The following is a 25,375-nucleotide window of genomic DNA, read 5'->3' on the forward strand; positions in this document are numbered from 1 at the left end:
TCTCTTAAGCTAAAACTTAAACCAAGTAATAGCTTGTCCATTTGATGTCTTCAGGAACGAGCAGGGTGACTGTGCTCACTTATCTCCTGTGGGGAGCAAATTTAAGAGACTTTGGAGGCTGAAAAAACATGCAGTGCTTTAAATATTTACATTATCCCCGGTATCAGTACTATGCTTGTGTATTGGTCAGCTGGATGTGCTATGGAAATGGGTGCATTTTGTAGCCAAAAAAAGATGGCCTAGGAAAGGCTGAAGGTCTCTGCTTCAGATGGCCTTGTGAATAAATGATTGAGCCTTTCTTTTCTGCAGGCCTGGATTCCTAGAGGAAAGCATGTGCTTCTGGAAGTGCAGGCAGTACCCCGTTAAAGCAGTCTTCAAAAACCAGTTACAACAAAGGCCTCCTTTTTTTTCCTAAGCTGGAAATTTCCAGCCTTGGGGGTTTTAGTGAGTTAAATGTTCTCCTGCTGTGATGTAGACAACACCTTGTCTGCTCACCATTTCGCAAGTGCTCAGTGCTACAAGGTGTGTGGTGTACCAGCAGCAAGACTGGTTACTCTGATTGCTTTTATGTGGGTAGTGGGGCAGTGACTCTTCTCTAAGGGAAAGAGAGAAATGACAAAGACTTTCCCCTGCTGCAGTAGCAGGACCACTGGCATTTTTAGTTCATCATGCTTGAGTTTCACTTGCATTCTCTAGAAATTCCTGTCTGGATCCTATACATGTTCCTGAAGTACTAGCAGTTGCAGCTGCTTGTCACCTGCTCCATTCTTTCATTCACTAATTCTTGGTGTCATTTGCTCTTTTCCTACTTGTCCCTTTCTTATTCCTACTCGTGTCCTTTTCTAGTCTCTACTTTCCCTTTATCTTTGCTAGTTGCTCCATTTTCCAGCCTTATATCTCTGCTTTCCTTGCCTTTTCTTTCCCTGCTTCCCATCAGTTTGGGAAGCTCAGTGCTTATGTGCCATATAATTCCACTCTTCTTACAAGTCTACTAATATTAAAATGGGAGAAGTCTTTCTCTTCCTACAGGACTAATGAGTTTGTGCTTCCTGCTTTCTCTGCTTTGAGACCCTAAAACCTTGAAGAAGAGTGGCTTTCCTTTCCTGCATGCCCTGCAGGAGGCTGTCCTCTATGTGTTACATACCTGCTGAATTGACCCCTTACTTGTGTTGGGAAGTGAGATAAGTGGTTGAGTGCTCTGAAACAGTTATTTCTGTCCATGAACTCATTCCTCCTTTTTCTTACTATTTTTTACTTCTTTCTGGTTTCTTCCTATACTTCCATAGCTGGCAAAAGCTTGCAATTATGGAAAGACCTCCTTGTAAATCAACCTATGTGCACACCTGACAGCAAGCTGTTGCAGACTTCTAGCTCCAGGCATTCTTTAAGGACTTAATGCCCTCTCCTGCTGTGTAGTATTGAAAGTCAGGCCAATTTGCCTGTAATTACAAAGTAAGCTGAGATTTGCAGTGATCACAGCCATAATGTGCCAGTAAGGGAGATGGTGCCTTTTTAGGACAAAGGGTCAAGTTTATTATCTTGATTTTATTTTCTTTGGCCAAGTGGCTTATGCTATAAGAAAAATGATCTTAATATTTATAGGGTATATGTACAATAGAGAATATTTTAGTGTTTTCCCCGACCTTCTGTGGTGCTGAGGTATTTTCACATTTGTAAGCCTGGGGTATATATCACTGCTAAACTGTTTATGAGAGTAAAGCCTGCTCCTGAGGCAGGGTAGTAAATGATGGTTGTCTCTTTTTACTCTCAAGCAGGCATGGATGAAAAGCCAACGATCGCATTTGCCACGATACCTACAGCCAGCCGTGTTATTCAGACAGTTGCCAGTCAGATGGCACAGGGTGTTCCAGGACAGACAGTCACAATCCTTCAGCAGGCAGCTCCAGTGACCATTGGACAGCATCAGCTCCCCGTGAGGGCAGTCACTCAGAATGGGAAACATGCCGTCCCCACCAACAGCATCACTGGCAGTGCTTATGGTAGGCTCTGTTTCCATCACTTTGTGGTGTTTGATTTCCTTCTGAGCTTAGCAGTTAGGTTGTAAAGCTCTAAGGGTTTCTCTTCTTAGTACATATCAAGTTGTTCCATGTGTCCAAGTTGTCCACTTTCAAAGGTATTCCAATTCTTCAACTCCTGTGGCTGTGAATATCAGTCATGGATATACTTCTGTCCACTTCTGTTCCCTTCCCTCAGTTGCTATCTAGCACTGGTTCTGAAAAGTCCTGTCTTTCCTTTGTCTTTGGCTATATATTTATTACTGCTTCACATTTTGAGGGTTACTTGTTGAAAGTGTTAGTGAGTCTTGTATATAGCCTGTTTTCATTTGTTTTCTTCTGACCAAGAGCCTTTGCTTCAAGCATCTTGTGAAATGATTCCATAGAGTACTAAGAAAATAACTTACTTTCTCATCTTAAGGTCATAGAGCCTGAGAGTAACAGGATCTGTTTCAGGATTTTTTAATATACAGGATGTGTTCTAGTCATTTGTCAAGTCTGATTTTTAAAATCCCATGCTAGCTTTGTCTTGGCAGCCTCTTTTTATTACTTGCTCAGTGTCTCAGATTTTGGTCAGTTAAGGATGATGATGGGGGATGGTATATCCAGGTTTCTTACAGCCCATTTCAGTGAGATGCTAAGCACTTCTGCCGTCCCAGGCTGGTGCTTATGGGGAGTTTGAAATGAAAGGGCACTGGGGGGATTTTGATGGCTCTTGTGAAGGTAGGAGTGTTTATACCTGCCATGTCTGTTTGCAGTATCACCTGGCTTGCACTTGAATTGCAAGAATCTCATTGGAGCAATGAAGATAGCTATAAGGTTTTATGTAACTAGGATGTAAAAGGTATTAAATAATCAGACATGTGGAGCCGCTGTTACCCAGCAGTGATGTTTGTCTATTGTAGAATTAGTTTTGTACTTAACATTTTTATGTTGAGACATCCTAATCTTATCAAAATGTTTCTAGCACTCTCCTCAAACTGGAAAGTATTCCATTTGCATCTGAGGGGGTTTCTGTAAGTGGTAGTGAATTTTCTAGTTCACAAAATGGAGCCTGAGTCTCTTGACTCCTGTCTGTAGGAAGCTAGTATCTTTTCAGCTGCACGGTTTAGGTTCTCCAAGTCACTGCAGTGTAATTGGTGACTGCCCTCATCCTAACCCTATCTTTTTTTCCTTCATCCTCTTGATACTCTACACCCCCCTTCCCCTGCCTTGGGAGAAGTTGCTGGGCTTTGAGGACCTTTGTTCTGTTTGCTTTGTTTATTTATCCTAGGGCTCTTTTTTGCTACACTTAGTCAGCACACCCCTAATGTTCTGTCCTTCCATCCTTTGCAAATCAGTCTGGAGGGCAGAGGATGTGCTGTCTCCCGAGTCCCCTTTGGCTGCCTCTCCGATTGATGCAGAGGCCAAAAACTGCATGTGTTTTGTTTTTCAAGCAGTGGTGTGTGCCAGAGCCAGTGTGTAAGCACATTCTCTGTCTGGAACTAGAAATTGTAGACATTTTTACGGAGGGTTGCTACTAAATGGTCTTTTTTTCTCACCGCTTTCATTAATGGGAGGGTAAAACCTTTTGTTAGTACTGGAATACAAGATTAGACCCAAATATTCCTATGTTCTCATCCCAGTTCTGATGGGAATGCACTTGGTTGTATGGGGTAAGCTCTTTCCTGCCCTTTTTACAAGTGAGATGTCAATACATTCAATATTTAGATTCTGATCTAGTTTCCCAAAAGACTGGCTGTTGTTACTGTGCAAGCAGGGCTAAAGAGAGCCCTCTAAATTGAAGGCACAGCACACAGATGATTTAGCTTCCAAGTTCTGGTTGTAGGTGGCCAGAGAGCTACCCCTCAAAGAGGAGGTGTGCTGTAATTTTAATAGGGGTTTGATCCTCCCCTTCTAGAGAGGAATGCTTAGCTGGCAATCCCTTGTTTGATAATGGATAGGAAGAAGGAAGTTCTGGTCATTACCGCTTTGGTAAGCTGAGATGGTGGGGGAAGAGGGAGAGACAAAGCCTTTCAAAAGGGACTTGAAAACCACCCTTGAGTATGTGCCAGCTGTTGCATCTGACCGTGGTGTGTTGTTTTCTTGCTTTCTGGAATAGCAGACACTTGCGCTGCTTCATCACACTAATTCACTTTCTCTCTCTTGTCCTATTTCCCAGCTCTCACAAATCCATTGCAGCTTCTTGCAGCCCAGGCCAGCTCATCCACTCCTGTTGTAGTCAGCAGAGTATGCGAGACAGGGACCGAAGAGACAGCAGCAGCCTCCTCCAGTGAACCTGAAGTCAAAAGACCCCGGATAGAAGAGTCCAGTGGAGCAGTCCCAGCCCAAACTGGAGTCATCACATCTGCAGTGCCACAAGGACAGGCAACCAGTGAATGAAGAAGCAGTGGGAGGAGTTGGAGCGATGCAGGGTGGGCATGGGATGCCAGGAGTCCTAAAGCAGCTTCTTTGAAAAACAAACCACAACTGTAACAGCTCAAACCATAGTGGATAAAGAGCTCTTTCAAGTCAGATTGTTATTCAATGGGAGGACAACAGCTGTTAGAATCACAAGGTGCCAAAAAGAATGGAAAACCCCTCCCAGGAACCCATATCTGGAACTCTGTTCTGTCTTTACCTATGGGATTTTTTCCTCTTCTGTTTTGTTTTTAAAGATTCAAAAAAGAAAAAAAAATACAGACAACTGATTGTATGACTGCTGGGATATTTCTGACTGTCTTTTCCCCTTTTGGCTCCAAGGGGATGGGATTTGCAGTTCAGCATCTAAAGGAATGTAACACAAATACAGTCTGCTCCCTGGAAAGAGAACTCCTCATTTTCTATGCCTTAATACTGTGCTTCTTAGAGCTTTGAACCACAGGACCATTTTAAAAAGGCCACCTAAGGCAATCAAATGCTGAAAGATGGGTGCAGTATCTAGCAACAACATTAAAGAAACATGGTACCAAGCTGAAAGGAAAAAGGCAAATGAATTTGGTTTTGAAAACAGAAAAGATCTGGATATGAACTAATGTTTATTTATGTGGGATTCAGGAGGAAGAGTTACAGGGCTCAGCCACCTGGATTTCCAGATGCAATTTCTCTCCATTCCCTCTGAGGGAGAATAAGATGACAGAGGAACTGTATTAATGTAGTTCCTGTAAAGATATTAAAAACAAAGGGGTTTGTACCTTCAATTATTTCTTACAATTATTCATCACTTGCTCTGGACAGCAGCCAAAGTATCTCAGTGACTGAGAATCACATGGGGAAGGGTGTCTCCAAAAGGTTCTGTGTGCATTTGATTGATCACATCCTGTGCTGGAGCACAAGGTTTTGTTTAGAATAGCACTGTAGGTGAGCACATTGCCACTGTCTCTGTGAACCTGAGAAAATACTGCACTAAAGCAGTCTGCATTCACCTCCCGGTGGTACTGTGGCCCTCAGCTATGTGAACAACAGCCAGGAGGCCAAGGCTGGGTGGGAATCTGTCACTGACCTTCTGCTGTGGCTGATGGCAAAGCTTCTGTTTTATCCTGAGAGGGGAAGTTGAGAGCTGGGCTGAGGGGCAGCAGAGTTCATACTGTATTTAATACAAATTCTGTAAGGGTGTGGAGACCAAGGCAAAAGAAGCCTTTTATTTTCCATGTGGCGAAAGTCACTGGTGGTCTTGAACATGTTTTCCAAAGGGAATTTGGAGGTTTCCTTTCATTGTCTGACTCCCTCTCCCAGCTCTCCTCCCTGGAGGACCATTTGGGTTGGTCAGCAGGAGGAGGCTTTTACTCAAACTGTATTCCAGGCTCTTCATGTAATACAAGTACGTGTTACGAGCAAAGCAGATTTGAGTCACTTCAGCCTCGTGGAGCAGTGGGTACATGTGACACCTTGTGACTGGCAAAGGAACCAACCCCTGCATGTAGCCTCCAGCTAACCCCTTCGGTTTGATGCCTGTTTGCAATTCCTTTGTCTAACATGTCTTCTGGCAGCACAGCAGAGATCTTTTAATTGAGAAAATATTATGGCTTTGGTAATGGCAACAGAGATTTAAGAGGGATGGGACTTGCCTTTGGTGGGTTATCCCCCTGTGTGTACTGATTTATTGTCACTTTGTGGCCTTGTACGCTCTGACAATGCTATCACAAAGCAGAGAGGCAAGCCCACTGCATAAACATGTTGCAAAAAGAATTCCCAAATGTGCAGTAAATGATACTGTCAGTATATCCATGGGGATTAGAGGGTAAGACACAACGTTCAGTGTCTGCTGGAATCTGGGGAGGGAGAGGAAATCCATAAGGTAACAGCTGGCATCACTTGTTCCCCTTGTTCCCCTTCTAGTTTTCCTTTCTCTTTGCCAAATCCTATTGAATAGCCAAGTCCCACTGCTTGAATAAAATCCAGCCACGTTTTATTTTCAAGCCAATTGTTTTGGGAGAAGTATTTCTGCAAGAAGGAAAGAATTTCTTGGTCTCCTGGTTCGTGGTTACTTCCTGCAGTTAGAGGCACACAAAACATTCAGGGCAGTTCGGTTATTTAGAGCTAGGCTTTCAGAATTCAGGTGTGTGCCTTTAGTGACAAGGTACTAGGTTGGGTGTTAGTACTTTGAAATGATTCTGTGAAGGAGGATTGTTACAGACCACAAAGTAATTGAAGCAAGCTGGCCTCTGGCTGTCACTTTCTCTGCTAGGAAGCACTAGGTGCGGCATAGTGGAAAAGCGCATGGATTAGCTCTGCTTTCTGTAGCCTTTTCAAAGTCAATTCAATAAGTGGGCTTCAAGGAAGAATGCACAAGTGAGAGTGCTGCATGGTTTATCTCTGATTAATCATTACTTTTGGGTGAGTGCTGGTTTAGAGCCAGACGACGCCTCTGAAACAGCCCTGAGGCTAGGGAGCTTTAGGTTTCCAGTACATTGGGTGAGTTGCTCAGCGTGAGCTGAGCAACCAACGGAATACGGTTCAGGGTATGGATTTTTCTTTACTGCTGCTTTTTCTCTTGGAAAGTCTAAATAGTTAGGCTCTAAACTTCTGTAAACTATGCCAGCACCACAGAAATACATCCGCTGCTGCTTCATGGATACCTCTTGAAAGCCCACCTTCAGGTTGCGGGTATAGATCTGCCTCCTAAGTATTTAGAACAGAGTAAGTTTTCTCATTCTTCCTTTAGTGGCTCACAGTGCCTGCTGGTTGAAATGTGAGCTGAGGATAAGCATCTTTGATCTGCTCACTCATTCTGCTTGAGGTGTCTGGAACTTGTCAGTTCATCCTATCAGAGGGGCTTTGCTTCATCAGTCTGTTGCATCCCTCCGCTAATGTAGGAAGCAGCCATTCCACTTGCATATAATTTCTCTCTGGTTTAGGATTGTCTATGTCATTGCCTGCTACTGTGTCAAATAACAGTTCAGTCCTGTTGGATGCTGTGGAGAAGTGTGGTCCTCATCTGGACACATGAGACGGAGACATCTTGTTTGAGGCCTTCAGGCTCTTTCAACACACTGCTTGGTCTGGAGGACAGCACTGCTCTGGTGCTTTTTCTCCAGCTTTCAGTTTGGAGCACTGCAGTGAAGTGAAAATTAATCTGATGGTAGAATTAAGTCTTCAGCTAGAAAGAAAACTTTTACCTTAATGGTTATATGCAGTACTCAGATTATTTTGACTTGATAGTCTACTTTGTTTTTATTGCCCAACATTGCATCTTATGTCCTCAAGTAATTACATTAACTGAGGGGAGGCTTAAGGGGGGGGGAGGATAAGGAAGCTTCACTGCATCTTCTGCTCTCTGTATAACAAAGGTCAAGGTGTGTTGAGTATTTAACCTATTGTAACTTGGACTTGGGAAAACTTCAGCTTTTCGTACGTGAATTCACTTTTCACCTTACCCTATTGATTTATTTTTCTTTTATCTTAGGCAATGACAAAGACTAATTATAGTTTGATTGCAGTCTGGTTATAGCAACATTTGTTGCCTCAATTTGCAAAAGCTGAATGTGGTTGTTCTTGGGGTTATTCCACTGGAATTCCTTAGTTATTGTTTTGTCTTGACCTTGGCTCTTGTGATACAGGAAGCTTTTTACAGTCAGATCAATTTAATGTGATTTAGTGATAACACAACACAGTGCTGAGCGCAGAATTGAAGCTCATGATTAGCTCATATATTCTTTCCAAACCCTTTTTTCTTCCCCCATTCCTCCCTCCCCCATACCACTAATGCTGTTCCCTGTAGCATATCCAGTCATTTTTATCCAGTGAAGGGAGCAGCACCTTGCATTAAGCTCTGCCCAAGGACTCGAGGATGAAAATACCTATGGGATACCTGGAACTCCGCAGCGTGTTGAGAAAGGTCAATTAGTTCACCTGTATTTAATTTTCATACTGTGTTTTAGACATGTTACTGTTGGGCACAGCTTGTTCAGGCTTGTGTTTTCATGTTAAAGCTTTGAAATAGAAAGAAGCAGTTAAATAACAGCTAGAGCCTTTGCAGTGCTTCTGCAATCAATGTCATGGTCTGACTTCAGGTTTTAGGGAGAGCAGACTTGGTTTTGCATGTTTCAGACATCTGTCTTGTGTTCTGACTTGGAACTGTCATTCCAAGTTAAATTCCACATTTTTCTCTCCTTTTTCAGTAGTGAAATGTAAGCAGTAAAATAAAACTTGAAGCACAGGAAGGCTAGGGATTGATATCTAAGCAAGTGAGGATGTCTGACCTGAGCTTTCACATGATGTGGTATGGAACAGTTTTAACTGACTGCTTAATGTTAAATTGCTGTTAGAACTTTTCATCTGTGTTGGTGAAGGGGTTTCCCAGTGATAGATCTGATATCACTCTTGATGTGTGCTAGCATGTAGAGATGAATGCCAAAATGTGGGGTGAAAAGAGAAACGTTTACCTCCTGTACGTAGGTTTGGGTATCTTGGGTGACAGGATGTAATCTGGCAGTAGGTCTGTATCTTTGCATCGAGGATCAAGAACTGTGTCTTCAAGTTTATTACATCTAAGGATTAAATTCTACCTGGTTTGTTGTTCCATCTTCATTTCTGAGGTTTAAACTATGAGGTACAAACTGTAGTTTATCACTGGGATAAACAGATCACATAGAACTGTAGCATTAGGGAAGATCAAAGCTCTGTTTTCTCTGACACTGGCCAGCTGTAGCTGTGTAGAAATATAGAGTAACTTGGGTTGGAAGAAACCTTTGGAGGTCTCTGCTGTAACCTCCTGCTGAGAGCAGGTCCAGCTAGATCACATTGCTGTGACCTTGTCCAGCTGCCTTGTCTGCAGAGATAGAGGTTCCATGACTCTCATCCCTATTCCACTCTGACCAGCCATGAGGTGAAAACTATTTCCCAGCTATCTAAGAATGATTTCCCATGCAGCTGCATGGGTTCATTGTCTCTCGTCACATCACACCTCTGAGAAGAGCCTATCTCTGCCTTCTCTGCATCTTCCAAATAGGTAGTTGAAGACACTAGTAAAACTTTCCCCATTTGCTTCCTTTTCTTAAGGCCGAATCAACCTGCTTGTCTCAGCCTCTCCTTATACATCACTTTTACATCTTCTTGTACATTCTTGTGTTCCCCAGGGCATCAAGTGGAATTGCTGCAGGAGGTTCCTGTCTGTCTTGTGCTGGGGAGCCCAAAACTGGGTACAGTATCACAGACATGATCTGACAAATGCTGGATGGAGTGGAAGAAAAATCACTCCGTTGAAAAAAGTCACTCATTGAAATGATTTCCTTGGACAGCTAGCTACGCTCTTACAAGTACAGCCTGGGACCTGTTTGCTGACTTGCTGCAAGGCAAGTGTAAGTGTAAGAAACAAGCAGCGTAAAGTGAACTGGAAACACTTAGGCTAGCATTCGTACATGTGCAACCATCTTGTCCATCTCTTTTAAGAGTGCCAGCTTGGGTCTTGAAGGTTTTTGAACAGGAGGCAGCACTGAAGGATCCTGATCACTTTAAGGCTTTACCTTAATGATAAGGTAAAGGACCTTGCCTTGAGTTTCTACCCAGATGCAAAATCTTTCAGGTTTATTTAGTCCTGCTGCTAATAAGTTGGTCTAGGGCATTAAGAGCAAACCTCTAAAGGAACATGACTAGCCTCATAATTTTAGCCCTTGCTGCACACAGAGCTTTGGAGTTTGCAGATGCCATCCTGAAACAAATGATCTGTCTTTCCTTGTCGGCTGGTCTCTCAGGCAGCTCCTGTTTCTGCTCCCCATCACAGTTTCTCCCCTCGATTTGTAGTTGTTTCTGTCATCTCCAGAGCCCTTTAATCCAACTCCTAATTTAATGCCATTGCTTGAAGGTCTGCATCTGGTGAGAATCTGTGCGTTAGATTGCAGTTATACAACAGATTGTTCAGTCATGTAACTTTGTGTTTCCTTCTGGTGAAAAAATTATGCCAAAGCTGCTACTACTATAGCATACACTACTGTCGTAAACTGTAGCTTACAATGGAACCAGCTGTGCTGCAGAAAACAGTTACACTACAAGGTCATCTGGGTTGCTGGAACTGATGGGATTGGGAAGTGATGCCTTCTTGCATTTTGATCTGCGCCTCATCGAAGCATAGCTGTGACTTCATGCTGGAGCATCTCTGCAGCTGCCTAGTGGCTATTTGGCTGTGATTAGATCAGCCTCACCCTGCTAGGTGGGTTATTTGCAGGACAGCGCATGTGTTTGTGCACACAGGTGTGGGTATATGCATGTGTAATAATCAGCAGTGGAAAATAACCTAGCTGTGATGGCAGGCTTTCTCTTAGGGTGTCTTTCATGTGGCAGTAATACAGCAGTGAGCATTGAACTTTGGCCTGAGCAAGACATTTTGAAAAAGACTTAGTTTTCTTGGAGCACTATATTTAAATTCCAATTTTTAAATCAATTTCTAACCTTTGTATTTATATGTTCAGAAAATTCTTTTGATACCTTTTCAATTTACCAACACTGAATTAAAACCCTTCAGAATGTATGGCTGGTCCTTCTCCTTATGCGTCACTTTACGTTGCAGAGAGGGGTAGTTGTGCCAAGTCTACCCCTTTGCTTTCAAGATAAAGAACATTGACAATTCATGGGTGGCAGCTAAGGAAGAAACCCTTTAAATATGTTTTTTTTCAGAGAATATTAAATTAGATCTGTGTAAACATGAAATTTATATTTATTAATGTGTGTGTGAGTGTGTGTGTCTGTATAGATATATAAATGGTCCATGACTATTTCTTTCTCTTCAATGGTACTTTACACAGACTTTTATACAGTGTGTTGGTAAAATCCTGCACCAGGCACTGATTCTAAAAGAAAAACGTACCTATTTTTGTAATGAATATGAGCAGCCAGAAGAAGCAGCTTCACTTCAGTGGCTGCTCTCATTCCTGTCACAGAGCAGAAGAGATGACTTGGTACTTGCATCTTCCTTGTGTAGGAGCCCTGCTTCTGGCTTTGTCATGCTTGCAGCAACCCCACCCCATGCTGCTCATCTGGCAAGAAAATGTCCCAAATGGCGCTAATGAAAGCTGGAATCCTTTCCTGTCTCAAATTAATCTCTTTACAGATTCTGCTCTGTAAGTAAGGGGACCTTATTTCTAACAGAGGAATTGAGTGGAGGGTCTGTGAGGATGCTGTAAGGTTGAGGAATTCCTCCCGGTCAGGTGGCTAAGCTAACACTGGGGCACTGTGAAGTGTCTCCTCTGTTCTTTTATGATGCTCCTATCTCTTCACAGGGTGTGAGATGTGTGTATAGCCCCTTAAAACAAATGCATAAGAGTTTTTCTAATGTTCCCATTCACCTGAATGTCCAAATTTGAGCTATGGCTTAACTCCATGAGGATCACTAAATTCACAAGTGTGTGTTTTGACCCACTTGGAATTACTTTTAAAAGCAGGTGATACTTCGCTTCCTAATCCTGATTGCTCTTCCAGAACCAGAAATCCTTTCTCTAAGGACCTGAATGAATGCTTCGCCTCAGTGCTTACTATCTGGTGACCGGGCTCTGGTACTAGAGGGGAAGACAGGATTTGGTGGTAAGAAGAGTAATCGGAGCAGTGAAAGGAAACAGCTTTTCTCCTCAGCAGAAAACAGCCCATGTTAAAACCACACTTCCTCTAGTATCTGGTTACTGCTTTGTGTCTGCTGCTGAGTTAAGCAATGCACCTCTGCTGTGATCTCAGCCTTTCAGTCCTGCTTCTACCCCACCTCAGTTTCACTTAAAGCAGTCTGAAACAGAGCCTGCCTTAAAGCTAAGGGCAACGTTGAGGGGAAATATTCTGCTAGCTGAAAGAAATATGAGATTTAAATGGAGCAGAAAAAGTGAGATTCCCTTCTGTTTCACTGCCTTGCTGCTAAAAGTCTGGTGCAAAACATTCTAATGTTCTGATTTATATGCCATTCTTTGGAGGTGGGCAGGCTGCTAGGTAGGCAGAGTGGCTCTATAGCAAATGAAATTACTGTAAACTTAAACTTGCTTTATTTCTCTCCTGAATGGGCTTGAAGTAAAGAGAACCAGAGTATTGTTTGTAAGATCTTTTGCTTTAATGGAAAAGAAACTGGAGAATATGTATGTATATATATATATAAATCTCATTCAAACATACTGACACAGAAAATGGAATGGCTTTAAAATGCAGAAATCTGACAAGACATTGTCTTGGGTTCTGGCCATTTGTAGAGCAATGGGACTGGCCTTGTCCAGCCTGCCAGCCAACCTCCACATAGCCAAAAAGAGCTTTCAAGAGTCTGTAGCTATCCAAAGGACTGTTTTCAATAAGACTGTTAAAAACTGCTTTAGGGGTAAATCACGAGTTGTATGTGAGCAGTGGATGGTAAAGGTGGAAATTCAGATCCAACTCTGAATATTTGCTTAGATAAATCAGAAGAACCTGAAATCCCCCTGTTCTGCAGATAACACATTCCCACCGAGTCCTTAGGGGACGGCTGCACCCTGAAATACCTGAGGACCTGAAATACCTCAGTGGCTTCACAGAAGCATTTTGTAACAGAGAGCTGGAGGGAGCCTTGCCCCTTTCACCTTGGTTTGGCACTTAAAGACAGGGAATGGATGGGGGGACTAAAGCCACGCTTGCATTTCAGTTCCTGGTGTTGCCTGCCAAGGCACCTCCAGCCAGATGTTACGGGGTTTGCGGGGTTCTTTTTTCTTACAGCTCATATCAAGGTCATATCAAGGGTATTTTTATGTGACTTTTCGTTATCAGTGCTTTTCACAAAGCAGGTGTGTATCCCAAGGGGGAAAGCTCCATCTGGGGCAGTGGATGTGAAGTTCATCATGATCTGGCCATGTTGCAGCGCTGCTCCTGTGAGATGCTTAACTGCACAGGCAGACTGTGGCTCCCACAAGGGCTGGGAGAGCATCCTGGTCGTGCCAAGGAGGCTGCTGCTCATCAGAGGAGACGGTAAATACAAGCATCCAAGGAGCAGGACCTGCATTTCCACATCGGATGGGATACAAGTGGTTTTGTCTGGTTTTGATATGGAGCCATACTTCGGGGTTTTTTTAAGTAATTTGAGATCTGAATGTGATTTCTAATGTATCAAGAACGTTAATATTTTAAAGCTATAACAAAGTTTTAAATTTCTACTATTTTTGTTTTTCACTTGTTTTAACTGTTCTGTTACCTTCATTTGATGTATGTGGTTGGGGAATGTTGCTTCTCCTCTTAGCATTTGTTTCTATAACCAGAAATAAAATTATATATGAAAGAGAAAATGCCCTGAAATTCCTGGCTGCTTTTGAGTGACAGACCTGCATCCTTCCAGCACAGTATCATAAGGGGGTTAGGACTGCGGCACCAGCCTGTGTTGTACCTACCCCTTCCACTATGTGTTTCAGTGTTTTTCTTGTCCTTTTATTATTCTCATTAAACGCTTTAGGAAGTGTATGATTGGACACCTTGCATTGGTTTAGAACTCATGGATACTCTGATCCCTTGTTGGTTTGGGGGGAAGCTGTTAACTCGTGGAAGAGGGAACTTAAGTACCAGTGTGTGCTTGAGATCCATAATGCTTCCCTTGGGGATTATAAATGATTCCTGCAGTTCTAGCTTTCATTTTGTCATGAAGTGAAAGGCTGTTATTTTGAAAGATAAACTATTTCAGTGTGGTTCCCTGTAGTTTATAAAGATCGTTTCACCTAAGCATATATGGTCAGAAGGTAGTTCTTTACCTATGTTATTATACCTAGGTTTTCCCTCCGATAATAGAGCTACTATTTAAGTGCAGGGTTTATTTTGATCAAACAAGTCTTTCTGAGTTTTGAAATGGAGTAACTTTTAAGACCTCAGTTGACACAAAGTAGCTGTATTTGACTAAATAACGTTTAATACAGTTAGACACAGTGTAGCAGACTTAATGCTAGGCCAGCATCAGGCAGGGAAGTGCCAGAAGGCAAAGTGCCAAGCTCCCTCCTGTGACATCTCCCTGCAGGGTGATGCACAGCTCAGTGGTCAGAGCTTCACCCTTATTGGCAGTCAGGAGCAGACATAGTTCTAATTGGGGGAATATTAACGTCTTTTTAAGCTTTTGGAAGCTGGAGACCACCTGCTGAGCAGCTGTGTTAACATCTCCAGCCCTTTTGGGAAGCATCATATTTTAAAGGGGTTGTTAAGAACGGTTAATATGGCCCTTTTTATCATCATGCTCTTACAAACCCAAACTCTGCCCTATCTCTGCCATGAAGCGATGGTTCCCATGGGTCTGAGTCCTGAGAACTGATCTCTTTCACGCCGTGCGGGACAGCCTTGGGCTCCTAAAGGAGAGAATAACAGCAGCAGCATGTCAGAACAATCAATGAACAGCCCCCAGGGAGGACTTTCCCATTACCCCTTCTTCCCTCTTCTTGGCGGGCAGGATCCAATCCTCTTTCCCCAGGGCTATCGCCAGCCACGCTCCACCCCTACCGGAACCTTCGCCAACGGAACCTTTGTGCAGCAGCGGCCGCATCCCCCCCCGGAGCCGTCCTGGGTGGACCGCCCGCCCCTGGGGGAACGCTTTGGCCGCGTACCGAGGCGGTAGGAGCTGCGGACCGTCCGGCATGTTCACGGCGGCGGCCGAGAGCTTCCTCAAGCAGGCGAGGTACCGGGAGGGGTGCTGAGGTACCGGGAGGGTGCTGAGGGTACCCTGGGTGGTGCTGAGGGTACCGGGAGGGTGCTGAGGGTACCGGGGGTGGTGCTGAGGGTACCGGGGGTGGTGGTGAGGGTACCGGGAGGGGTGCTGAGGTACCGGGAGGGTGCTGAGGGTACCGGGAGGGTGCTGAGGTACCGGGAGGGTGCTGAGGTACCGGGAGGGGGGTGCTGAGGTACCGGCAGGGTGCTGAGGGTACCGGGGGTGGTGCTGAGGGTACCGGGAGGGTGCTGAGGTACCGGGATGGTGCTGTACCGGCGGGGTGCGAGTTACCGGAGGGTGCTCATAGCTCAGGAGGTGCTGAGGTACCGGGGGAGGCCGCAGAGCTCCCTTGGGGCGGGCCGAGGTCCTGCCTGAGGTGCCGGGGCTGGGGTCGGGGTCAGGGTCACCCCGGGGGCGGAGGGCTGCGAGGTTTCCAATGGAGACCAGGAGCTGACCGGTGTCCCTATGGGCGCTGCCCCCGCCAGGGAGATCCAGGAGGAAGAGCTGCGGAGATTCGCCTCCCGCGTCGCCGCCCTGCTGCAGGGCCCGGAGCCGGGCGCGGAGGCCGCAGACTGCCTGCAGAGGCTGCACCTCACCGTCGCCGCCACCAAGTACCCCCGCAAGTGAGTGGCTTGTGCCTCGTTTGCTTGTGCCTCGTTTGATGCTCGCAAGAAGCAGCGCGTTGCTTCATTGACAGAAGCAAAGGGAGGGGGGAGCTTAGTGCTTTAAAACATCACCTTGTTTGGAAAACACTGAGTTCCACATCAACGTAGAGCCCTTCACTGGCTTTTTTTCCCCCATTGCTAAGCAGAAGCTGCCTCCTTTTGAGTTCACGTCACTAAGCTGTGCTAAGGAACAAAATGCAGGAGATCATCCCAAGACCATGGATATGAAGGAATTAAGCATCTGAATCTTGCCTTGCAGTGATGCTTTACTGTGTTCCTCTTGCAGGCTAGATGGCAAGTTTGTGGAACTGTTGCAGACAGTGCTGTGTTCATCCAAGAGCCCTGCGCAGATCCAGGTGTTATGTGCTGCCATCCTGAGAGAGATGTCGCCTTGCAATGAGCTGATCCTGTCCTGTGATAAGATTCAAGATGCAAAGCTCCTGAGCCTGGTATCCTCTGTCCTTTTGGCGCAGGTAAATGACCTGCAAAGGCAGAAATCTTCCTTTGTCAATAGGGACTTGCTTTCTGATTGTTCCCTGTTTGCTGAGTTCAAAGAGAGTGAAAAATTAATTGGAAGTGTCTAGGAAAAAAGCAGAAGCATTTCCATGTTTATTTAAGAAAAAAAACCTAATTGTTCTGCTTTGCACAGGAAAAAATGGCAAATTTTTGCATTTAGTATTTGATAACAAAGACTAAAAATTGTGGTGTGTAGAGACTGGGGACCTCAGGCAGGCTTGTAACTAACTGGAAGCAAAAAGGACCTCTTTAATGCTAGCTGCTATAGTAGACTTCAAGTCAGAGCTGCTTGAACCTGTAGAGCAAAAGATTTGAGAGTGAATTTATGATTTCTGCTTTTCATGGTGCTGGCTTTCATGTTCAAAGGTAAAAATATATACATAGAACCTATAAAACACGGAGGGCTATAAATGTGGATGGCACTTCAAAGATCTAGATTCAACATGGGGAAGAAGACATGAGGACCTTCCTGTTTTGAGTGCTGCCTGCACTGACTGCCCTCTGGGGAATAAGCTGGAAACTTTTCTACTTCTTCTTTTACTATTATTGTGCCTATTAAAGGTAAAATATTTTTCTGCACCTTCTCATTCTGAGCTTCACTGTGTGCCAGAAGTGCCTCCTATGTTTCAGATTGCTTCTCTGAGTCTTACTTAGCTGGAGGAAATGAAAACATAGGAACAGAAAACAGAGACATATTACCTATGTGCTGCCTTACAAAGCACCTCTCTCCCATATCCAGCCTTGAGACTGTCCTGCAGTGTAAAAGCATACCCTGGCTCTTAGTTTTTGTTAGATTACAGCTGAAACCATGAAAGGCTTTTCATCAGTTTTTGATGTTACTAAAGCTTACTGTATTTTAGCCATTTCAGTGTCACTTCTCTAACATGGGCTGTAATGAGCAGCAGCATCATTCATGAAAGCAGCCCCAGTTCAGCCCCACTTCAAAAACATCTGCATGTTTTCATTTGTCGCTGCTTTGGGTGGAAATCATCCTCCTTGTCTTTGCTCCCTCTGCCTTTTGGCTCTGCAAAGCTCATGTTCTTTTTGTAAAGCTTTTGGCTTTCCGCAGAACACAGCCTCTACTATTTATAGCCACGGCTATAACAGCCTCTAAAAGAGGAAGCTGCTTTATTTTCCACATTGTGAGGCTATGGACTAATCAGAGAGTCCTAGGGCATGATCAAACAGCCAATTTTCTATTCATAAATCTCTAATTTAACATCTGAACCAGCAAACTGACCATGTGGGGAGTAGTTAGTGCTAGAACTGCTCTAGAATTAATGGATCATAGTGTTCAAATTCAAGACATCCATTGCAGTTGTTTATTTCCACTTAAAGTGGTGGTTGTCCAGAAACCTATTGTTCCATCAAAATACTCTCCCCTCATGGAAATTGTGAATTCACATTGCAGAAATGTGGTAGAGTAGCCTGTGCTGCGAGTTCTGTTGGTGTTTGACATTGGTACTGATGCCTGATGGAAGAGTTTGTATGGCACTGGTTTCTAGCAGTAGTAGATGATCTGCCTAGCTTCACCTCTGCTTTATTTTTAAGGGAAACAAGAAGGCTGTGTCTGCTGTGGGGCAGCATGTTGTAAAAGTCCTCGAAGGAAGACTGCCTGAGGGTCAGAGTGCACGGTACCTTCTTCCTGTCCTGTCAAATGTGGTCAGTCTTTCACCACAATCCCTAACTGAAGGTAAATATATATGAGGGTCTGAGATGAGCATCTGGCTGTGACCTATATAGTGATTAGAAGGCTCACTGAAGTGCTTGGCTGGGAGTAGGACTTAAAAACTGCTGTTAAAGTGACATCTCTGCCACAAGGAAAGTGAACTTATTGGGCAAGATATATTTTACCACTCAAAAATGGGACTGGGCCTTCAGCTGCTTTGGCCCCTTCTGGGGACCAGAGTTTCTGTTCTGCCTGGATTTGTGTCATGGTAACAGGTACCCTAGGTATGGTCTCCAGATGCAGTAGGAGTGTGAAATTGTAGCTATACTGAAGCAACGTAAGAGATAGAAGCAGATGTGCCTGCGGTCTGTTTGAGAGAGCAGCAAAAACAACTAGGTGTACTCTCTGTAAGAGAGGCAGGACTGTACGGGTAGTGATGGGCAATATGCCCTAGTGAGTAAGCCATAGGAGAGCATTCCAGGTGTAAAATGGTGAGGAATTGCGTTGAGCAAGAGTCTGTTTCTGGAAGTTTCTTGTGAGATTTTTGTATGTCCTGCAGTATGCAGGGGCAGTTCTGGGGAGGATGCTGGGCCAGAGGGTATGGGCTGTCTGAGCAGGCAGGATCACCTGCCTCAGCTCCTGTGTGTTCTCTGTGAGGGATTTATGCCTCTGTCTGCTGAGCTGAAGCCAGCCACTGCCTGAATAGATTTGACAGTATTTTTGCACCTTCCTCCTAATAGCATGTGGATGGAGACAAAGGAACAAGTGCCTCTCGACTCTTCTGGTACTAGAAGTCCTTGATTCTAGTGCTCACTCCTTGACTTTTTGTCTGAGGAAACGGGCAAGACAATAATGAGACTGACCCAACGGCTAGGAGCTAGGAAAGGACACAGGGCTCTGAAATGAGTGCGGGTGATACTGAAGTAGTATGAGGAGGACTACAGGGCATCCACCTTGAGGTACCAGTTTCTTTGCTGTGACAGAGAGATGGTGGTCTAGGCTAGAGGAAAAGCACAGCAGTTGAGGGGTGGCAGAGGCTGCTTCTCTGCCTGATGTAGCAATGACCCTGTGACTTGCCTTGTACAGAGCAGACCAACGTAGTCAGTAAAAAGATGGCAGACTGGCTGAGGCATGCAAGTATTCAGCAAGGAGTCACTCAGTCCTCTGGAGGCTTCTTCAGTCCCAGAAGCAGGCAGGTAAGTGATCATCTCACAGGGGCATTTGTTACTTGCATGCTGTTTCGGGTTCCCAAAATCAGCTTCTTTTGGGAAATGATAACTTAGAAATGCCAAGACACAAGGGAAAACCAAGTAGAGGGATTTGTAGCTCCAAGATTTAGGAGCTCTGCTGCAGAACCAGAGCTTTGATCCCTGAAGTAGTTTTAAGGCAAAGTCTTTTAGTGACCATTAATTTGGAATAAAAGCTGATTGCAAAGGAGGCCTGTGTCAGAGAGAGGGGGAGAGTTTGAAGTGTTTCAGCTCAGGGAAGGATCCAGCAGAGCTGGCTTTTCTCTGCAAGACCCTATAGTACATATAAATGGGATCCTTATCTCCATGGGCTCAGTGGAGTTCTCCCTCCCTTCTCTCTTAGCCTCTCCCTGGGCATCTGACCTGCTGAATGTTTTCTCACAGCCTGGTCCTGTCACAGAGGTGGATGGTGCCGTTGCCACAGACTTCTTCACAGTGCTCTCAGTGGGTCAGTGCTACACACAGGACCAGTGGCTCAACATGCAAGCCTTCTCCATGCTGCGGAAGTGGCTGCTGTGCTATGGGGACAAGGAGTTGAAAACCCCTAGTTCAGGTACGAGCTGAAGGGCTGTGGGCCAGTCTGGGTTGCACCCTCAAGAAGGGTGTGTGCTCTGTGATGATGAGGTGGTTGCACCAGCAACCCAGCAAGTGGTAGGAATAGGGGTAAGAGTTAAGAGTTCATGGACTAGGAACAGGGAAACTTTGGGGAGAAATATCACAAAACCTCCTTACTGACCCTTCATGAGGAATTACTTGTTCAATGAATCCCCTAGTTTCAGACAAAGCTCCGTGGGTCCCTGAGAAAAAAAAAGGCCTGGGTGGTGGGAGACAGCATCTCCTTAGAGTTCTTGTAACACTTCCTTCTTCCCCAGTCTCCTTTTCTTCAGAGTGCACCTGAGGACTGAGAGCAACCTTGCTGTTAGTGAGCAACTGTGTGGGTTACATTGCCCAGGACATGAGCTGATAGATGGTAACCTTGATTCTGTAGATGACAAATCAGGAATGGACAGCTCTGTTATGTCTGTGGTCTCTGCTACATCCACACCTGGTCTCCTGCTTCCCCCAAAGGAGCATCTGCGGGAGAAAGCCTTTGAGTACTGCCAGCGGCTGATTGAGCAGAGCAACCGGCGTGAGTCTTGTCATGAACCCTCCTTGGAGTTCTCTTGGGAGTATTCCTGAAAGTGTTTCTGATTCACTGCCTCTCCAGGCTGGGATCTCACACCCTAGACTCCATAATCAGGTTGTAGGCATAGGACCTGTTGCAGTTGCTGGTGGAAGTCATTGACCAGCCCTGACCTGGGGCGTTGGGAGGGATTTGGAGGCAATGGCCGTGTTCTGCCTCCCACCCTTGGTTTGCAGGGCAAGCTGTGGAACCTGGTTCTCGTTAGGCTGGAATTGGGATTAGTATGTGTTCCCAGCTGTCCTAAAATCTGTGTTAGTGCTCAAAGTGACAACCTACTGTCCCTGTTTGGACTCAAAGTTTAACTTGGACTTCTTTCTCTGGCAGGTCCCCTGAAGAAAAATGATGGAGACCTACAGAAAGCTGTAAGTACACAGAGGTGGGGCTGAAGCTCTGGGAGTTTTGGCTTCTCCCACTCTGATGTGACTCTGTGTTCTCCTGTAGTGTCTCATTGAGGCAGTGACAATCATGGACATCATCTGCAAACAGGACTCCTCCTACGTGCACCACGCAGTCTCCTTCCTGAAAACCTTGCATGGCAGAATCTGTGGGGATGCCTCTTACGCAAGAGCACTACTGCCCATTGCCCAGTTCTTCCTGAACCACAGTAAGTCATCAGCTCTCACCCCCTCCTCCATGATCTACTTTTGCATACTCTTAGCACAGCCTTTTCTTCTGGCAGTTTGCTGGCTGCTAGAGTTGGTAATTCAGCCTTGGCTGCGCTCTGGGATGGATGATCCCACTCCAGGAGACCCAGGACATGGGGTGACTGTACCTTTTGTTGGCCAGGCTGCTGCGTCAGCTGTGCTCGGTAATGTGCTGTGTTCTCCTAGGTGAAACAGCAGCTGTGGACTCTGATGCAATCTACAAACACCTATTCACTGACATCCCAGCTCAGCATTTCCACAACCCATCACTGGCCTTTGAATTTGTCCAGTTCTGCAAAGACAACAGCCAGCTCTTCACTGAGACCTCCAGCATATTCAAGCAGAGCTTCCCAAATCTCTTTAAGGTACAGCTTGCTAGAGCAGCACAGGAGAGAGCCTGTTGCATGTGCCTCCATGGCAGTGCTAGGGAGAGAACACACAACGACTGTTATAAAAGTAAGCATGAGTTTGAAGAGGAAAGAGGGTTCTGGGTGTGATTAGCACTGCCAGCAGAGGAGTCTGTGTTAGGATTACTGCCTGTGGGTTGGAAAGCGGTAAACACAGTTAAGACACAGCACTTTGTTTCTGGAAAACTTTAATAAGTTGCAGCTTGCCAGCCACTGAAGCAGCTGCCAGATGTCTGTGTTGAGCTTCCAGCAGCCCCCAGGTCTTGCCCAAACCCTCAGACTTCTCTGGTTTTGCTTTTAAGAAGTGACTTTCCCTTCCCTGTCTCTTTCAGTCACAGTGTGAGAATCATCTGGGTGTGTGGTGGGGTAGGACTGATAATGCAGCAGTTTGTGCTTGTTCCTTGCAGTTCCTGGCGTGGAACAGCCCACCCCTCATCTCAGAGTTTGTGGACCTTCTCCCAGTTCTGCTGGATTCAGGCACAGCCGTTGAGGTCTTCCATTTGCTACTTGACCTGCCCTGTTTGACAGCAGCTCTGGACATCCAGCTGAGGTAATGCTACCTTCTGTTCCTCTCACTTGCTAATCAGGGTATTGGTGGTGACCATAGCCTAGTATGTTTCTGTGAGTCTCAACTGCCCTCTGGCTGCTGCTGTCACAGAATGAGAGGCATCTGCTACAGTCAGGTTAACACAAAGCTGCAGCCTGATTTTCCTAGTAATGTGCTGTGCATGGGAAGAGAAGGTGACCAGCTCTTGCACTTCAGTACATTTCCCTCTCCATATCTAGTTCCAAACAGTTGCCACGTGAGAGTGTCTGCAACCTCAATACAGAGGTGTTGGCTACCTGGTCTTTCCTCTCTGCTCATACCCCTCTTTTCTGGCTTTCATCTCCTGGAGGCATACAGAGGTTTCTTCCTGAGGAGGAATTATTAGGAACTTTGAGTCTCCAGGAAGGTGGGATAGCACTGGAACTGGCTCTTACTGGAGTGCTTAGAAAAGGGACTCATCCTAGAGGCAAGAGGTTGTTGGGTTTTGATGAGTGAGGGAAACAGAGCATCATTTTCCCCTTTCCCAGGAGTGATACAGAAGCAATTCTGGAGCTATTGTCTGAGCTTATAATGCTCTGTCATCTAGGTTCTCTGGCCTCCAGAAGGCCTGGGGAAGACCAGCTTGCTGTCCCTGTTTTAGTGGAAAGGGAATTACTCCATTCTACAGGATTCCAGCTGTGCCCTGTGCCTATTCTCATAATGCAGCACATTCTTTGTGTTGACCTCCTGCTAGGTCAACTGCTCTTCCTACCTCCAAGAGGGCTGCCAGCAACCCAGCTGTGAAGCCAGCCACCTGTATGGAAGCCTTTCGCCATCCCCTCTACAAAAGCATGTTCCAGTATCTTCTCCGCACCAGTTCTACTCCTGAAGATGCCCCAGAGAGGTGGGACACTGCTGTAGGAGACTGCCACAAGGGTTTGGTTCGGCCATCCTGCTCTTGGAAGCAGCACTGGGATTGATGGGAAGTCGTAGCTGGGGTGAGATGGATTTGGTCTTCCCTGTGTTATCTTTGCCAAGTGCTGAAAGGCCTTGTTATGGGGTTGGAGGAGGGCAGCCAGGAGAGTAGCTGGGAACAAGCTTCAGCAGTAACTCTACTCTTGCCCACAGGCTGATTCCACTTCGGCAGCTGTTGGGATCCCTGGCCAGCAGCCCAAGGGTCGTGCAGTGTTCAGAGACTGTCCCTGTCTTACTAGAGCTCTTTTTCAGGGTGGTGGCAGAGGTAAGCCCTTTTGGGGGAGTTTGGTTCCTTGTCATGCTGGGATCTTTCATTACCTGAAGAACAGTCATAGAAGCAAAATTGTTAAGACACTGCAGCTTCAAGAGAGGGTATATATGGGGGGAGTGGGATGGTAATAGTGGCATGAACCACCCCTGAGCTGGCTACTACTTCATCCAGAGCAGCAGAAAAGATACATGTTCTCTCAGTCAGCTGAAAAAGAGGTGGGTGAGAGCAGAATGAGTGCCTGGTACTGGCTTTGTGCACTGCTCCTGTCCTGCTAGATGGGGCCGTTTCTGTGCTGGCTGTCTTATCTGGCTGGTTAGTTTGGGTTTTGGCTGCTGGAAGTCACTGGTGTTGCTGAAACAAGGCTGTTTGTCAGTTTGCAGATGGTCCACTGATAAACCAGCTGGTGGTGCTGCTGCTGCAGAGGAGTGACCAGCTCTATGAGATCCCAGCATTTAAAGATGAGGTGTTCAGGTGAGATGGGACACTAGGCCCAGCCAAGCTCCCAACCCTTTCACTGCCTGCAGCCTGCCAGCCCAGGAGCCTTTTCAGTTGTGGTCCAGTCCCTGCTGTGACAGAGTGTGCAGACACTGCACCAGGGGCTGGTATTGCCAGCACCTCCTTGGTTTGGTGATGACCACCTTGCCTCTTGCCTGAGCTCTGCCCATCTCCCTTCTCCAGGGTGCTGAGCTCGCAGCTGGTGGTGCTCTGCAATATGCACCCTGCAGTCATCGTGGAAGCATCCACGGAGATCCTGGAGTTCTCGGGAATGGCCAGCAATGCCCAGAACAAGGGGGCCATCTTCACCCAGATGGTAAGCAGGGCCTGCCTGCTGCTGGCACAGGTTGCTCCAAACTGCAGTGTGATCTGTTGATCACCTTCCCTTTCCTCCTCTCCTCTGTCCTAGGATTAGTTAATCTGATTTGCTTTGATTCCCTTTCCTTCTTGCCCTGAACACATCTGCCTTTGCTTCAGGTCTGGGCTATTGGAGAGTACATGTCTGTGTCCTACGACAAGCGCTGCACTGTGGAGCAGATCAACGAGTTCTTTGAAACTCTAGAGGTTGTGCTCTTTGAAATCACCCAGCTCCGACCACTGGCCAGCATCCCCCACTATGCACCCAGCACCATCAGTGCCCTTATGGCCACCTTGACCAAGTTGGCAGCTCGCAGCCAGGACTTGATCCCCAGGTGAGGAAGGATGGCAGGAAGGGCTAAGGGCTCAAACACGCAGACATCATGGGTCCAAACACAGATGTTTGCTAGTGTTAAATAATCAAGCTTGGCAGCTGATGGAAACTGAAACAGGGTAGAGGAAGCAGGCTGTGGGGAGCACAGTTTGTTTTCCTCTGCTGACTGAGGCTCCGTGCCTCAGGAGGAGGGGTTTGGTAGCATCTAGTGTTCATCTGCAACAGTCCTTTGGAGTACACAGGTTTAAGTAGTGACCTTACTGGGTGCGAAGGTCCTGCCAGCTGATGTCTGTGTCCTTCCCTCCTGCAGAGTGTCCATGTTCCTGTCCAAGATGAGGACGTTTGTGCAGAGCCCGGCTGTCACCTCTGTTTACTGCGAGGCAGACCTTGAGGAGCTCCAAATGCAGGCAACTGAGCTCAGTAACCTCCTGAAAATGCCAGACGTGGCTCAGTTTGTGCTCACTCCACCTGCAGGTGTGGGCAGCACAGGGTTTCAGAGAGAGGTGAATGACTCCCTCCCTTTTGCCCTCAGGATAGTCACCCATCTCCTAGAGCCGGCTCCTGGCTGCATGCCACGGTGAGGGCATGAGGTTACTGAGAGGCTCCAGCCTCTGTTGCAGCTCACTGGACACTGTTGATGCTAAGGCTGAGGCCCTGCTCTTCAGTGGAAATGAGGAACAAATGATTGTGAATGAAAACAGAAAACAGAAAACAGGAATAAGTAGAGCTGAGGTTGCTCTTCTGGTCTAAGGCTGTTTGTGTTTCTGTCTCCTAACACTGGTTGCGTTTCTGTTGCCTAAGTTAGTTTTATCTCTCTCTGGCAGTAAAGATTGAAAATCCCAGTGGATCTGTGTGAATGTGACAGGAGAGCAAATGCATGCATTAATGCCCTGCCAGCACACCATGCCCCTGTGGAGACATACTTCATCTTCGCTCCCCACCTCTGACTTGTTTCTCCCTCCCTTTTGCCCTCGTTACCCCCTG

The 25,375-nt window shown here is 46.1% G+C and overlaps 2 protein-coding genes across 4 annotated transcripts in view; both read left to right on the forward strand.

Moving 5' to 3' along the window:
• Nucleotides 1–5,194, forward strand: part of FOXK1 (forkhead box K1) — a 48,207-nt gene extending 43,013 nt beyond the window's left edge. Inside the window, exons 8-9 of one of the 2 annotated variants that reach the window (XM_061473597.1) lie at nucleotides 1,773–2,000; nucleotides 4,177–5,194. In XM_061473597.1, the coding sequence (XP_061329581.1) occupies nucleotides 1,773–2,000; nucleotides 4,177–4,397 (449 nt within the window). In that variant the 3' untranslated portion in view covers nucleotides 4,398–5,194. The remainder of the gene's footprint in view (nucleotides 1–1,772; nucleotides 2,001–4,176) is intronic. The other variant, XM_061473598.1, reaches the window with a different exon arrangement.
• A 9,754-nt stretch (nucleotides 5,195–14,948) lies between these two features.
• Nucleotides 14,949–25,122, forward strand: AP5Z1 (adaptor related protein complex 5 subunit zeta 1). 2 transcript variants are annotated; one of them, XM_061474100.1, is made up of 17 exons: nucleotides 14,949–15,072; nucleotides 15,588–15,725; nucleotides 16,054–16,240; nucleotides 17,835–17,976; nucleotides 19,039–19,148; nucleotides 19,584–19,752; nucleotides 20,188–20,328; nucleotides 20,707–20,744; nucleotides 20,824–20,986; nucleotides 21,213–21,391; nucleotides 21,841–21,983; nucleotides 22,714–22,863; nucleotides 23,088–23,199; nucleotides 23,579–23,676; nucleotides 23,884–24,016; nucleotides 24,178–24,392; nucleotides 24,702–25,122. In XM_061474100.1, the coding sequence occupies exons 1-17, from the start codon at nucleotides 15,032–15,034 to the stop codon at nucleotides 24,970–24,972; spliced, it is 2,430 nt and encodes an 809-aa protein (XP_061330084.1). In that variant the 5' UTR covers nucleotides 14,949–15,031; the 3' UTR covers nucleotides 24,973–25,122. The 2 variants fall into 2 exon arrangements, with proteins under 2 accessions (XP_061330084.1, XP_061330085.1); XM_061474101.1 differs by lacking the exon at nucleotides 22,714–22,863 and having other exon boundaries at nucleotides 15,017–15,072.
• Nucleotides 25,123–25,375: the final 253 nt, after the last annotated feature.

This window comes from Pezoporus flaviventris, unplaced genomic scaffold (assembly GCF_033815535.1).
Source record: "Pezoporus flaviventris isolate CSIRO_AGI_PZ_B2104156 unplaced genomic scaffold, CSIRO_AGI_Pfla_v1 ptg000078l, whole genome shotgun sequence".
NCBI classification, from domain to species: Eukaryota; Metazoa; Chordata; class Aves; order Psittaciformes; family Psittacidae; genus Pezoporus; species Pezoporus flaviventris.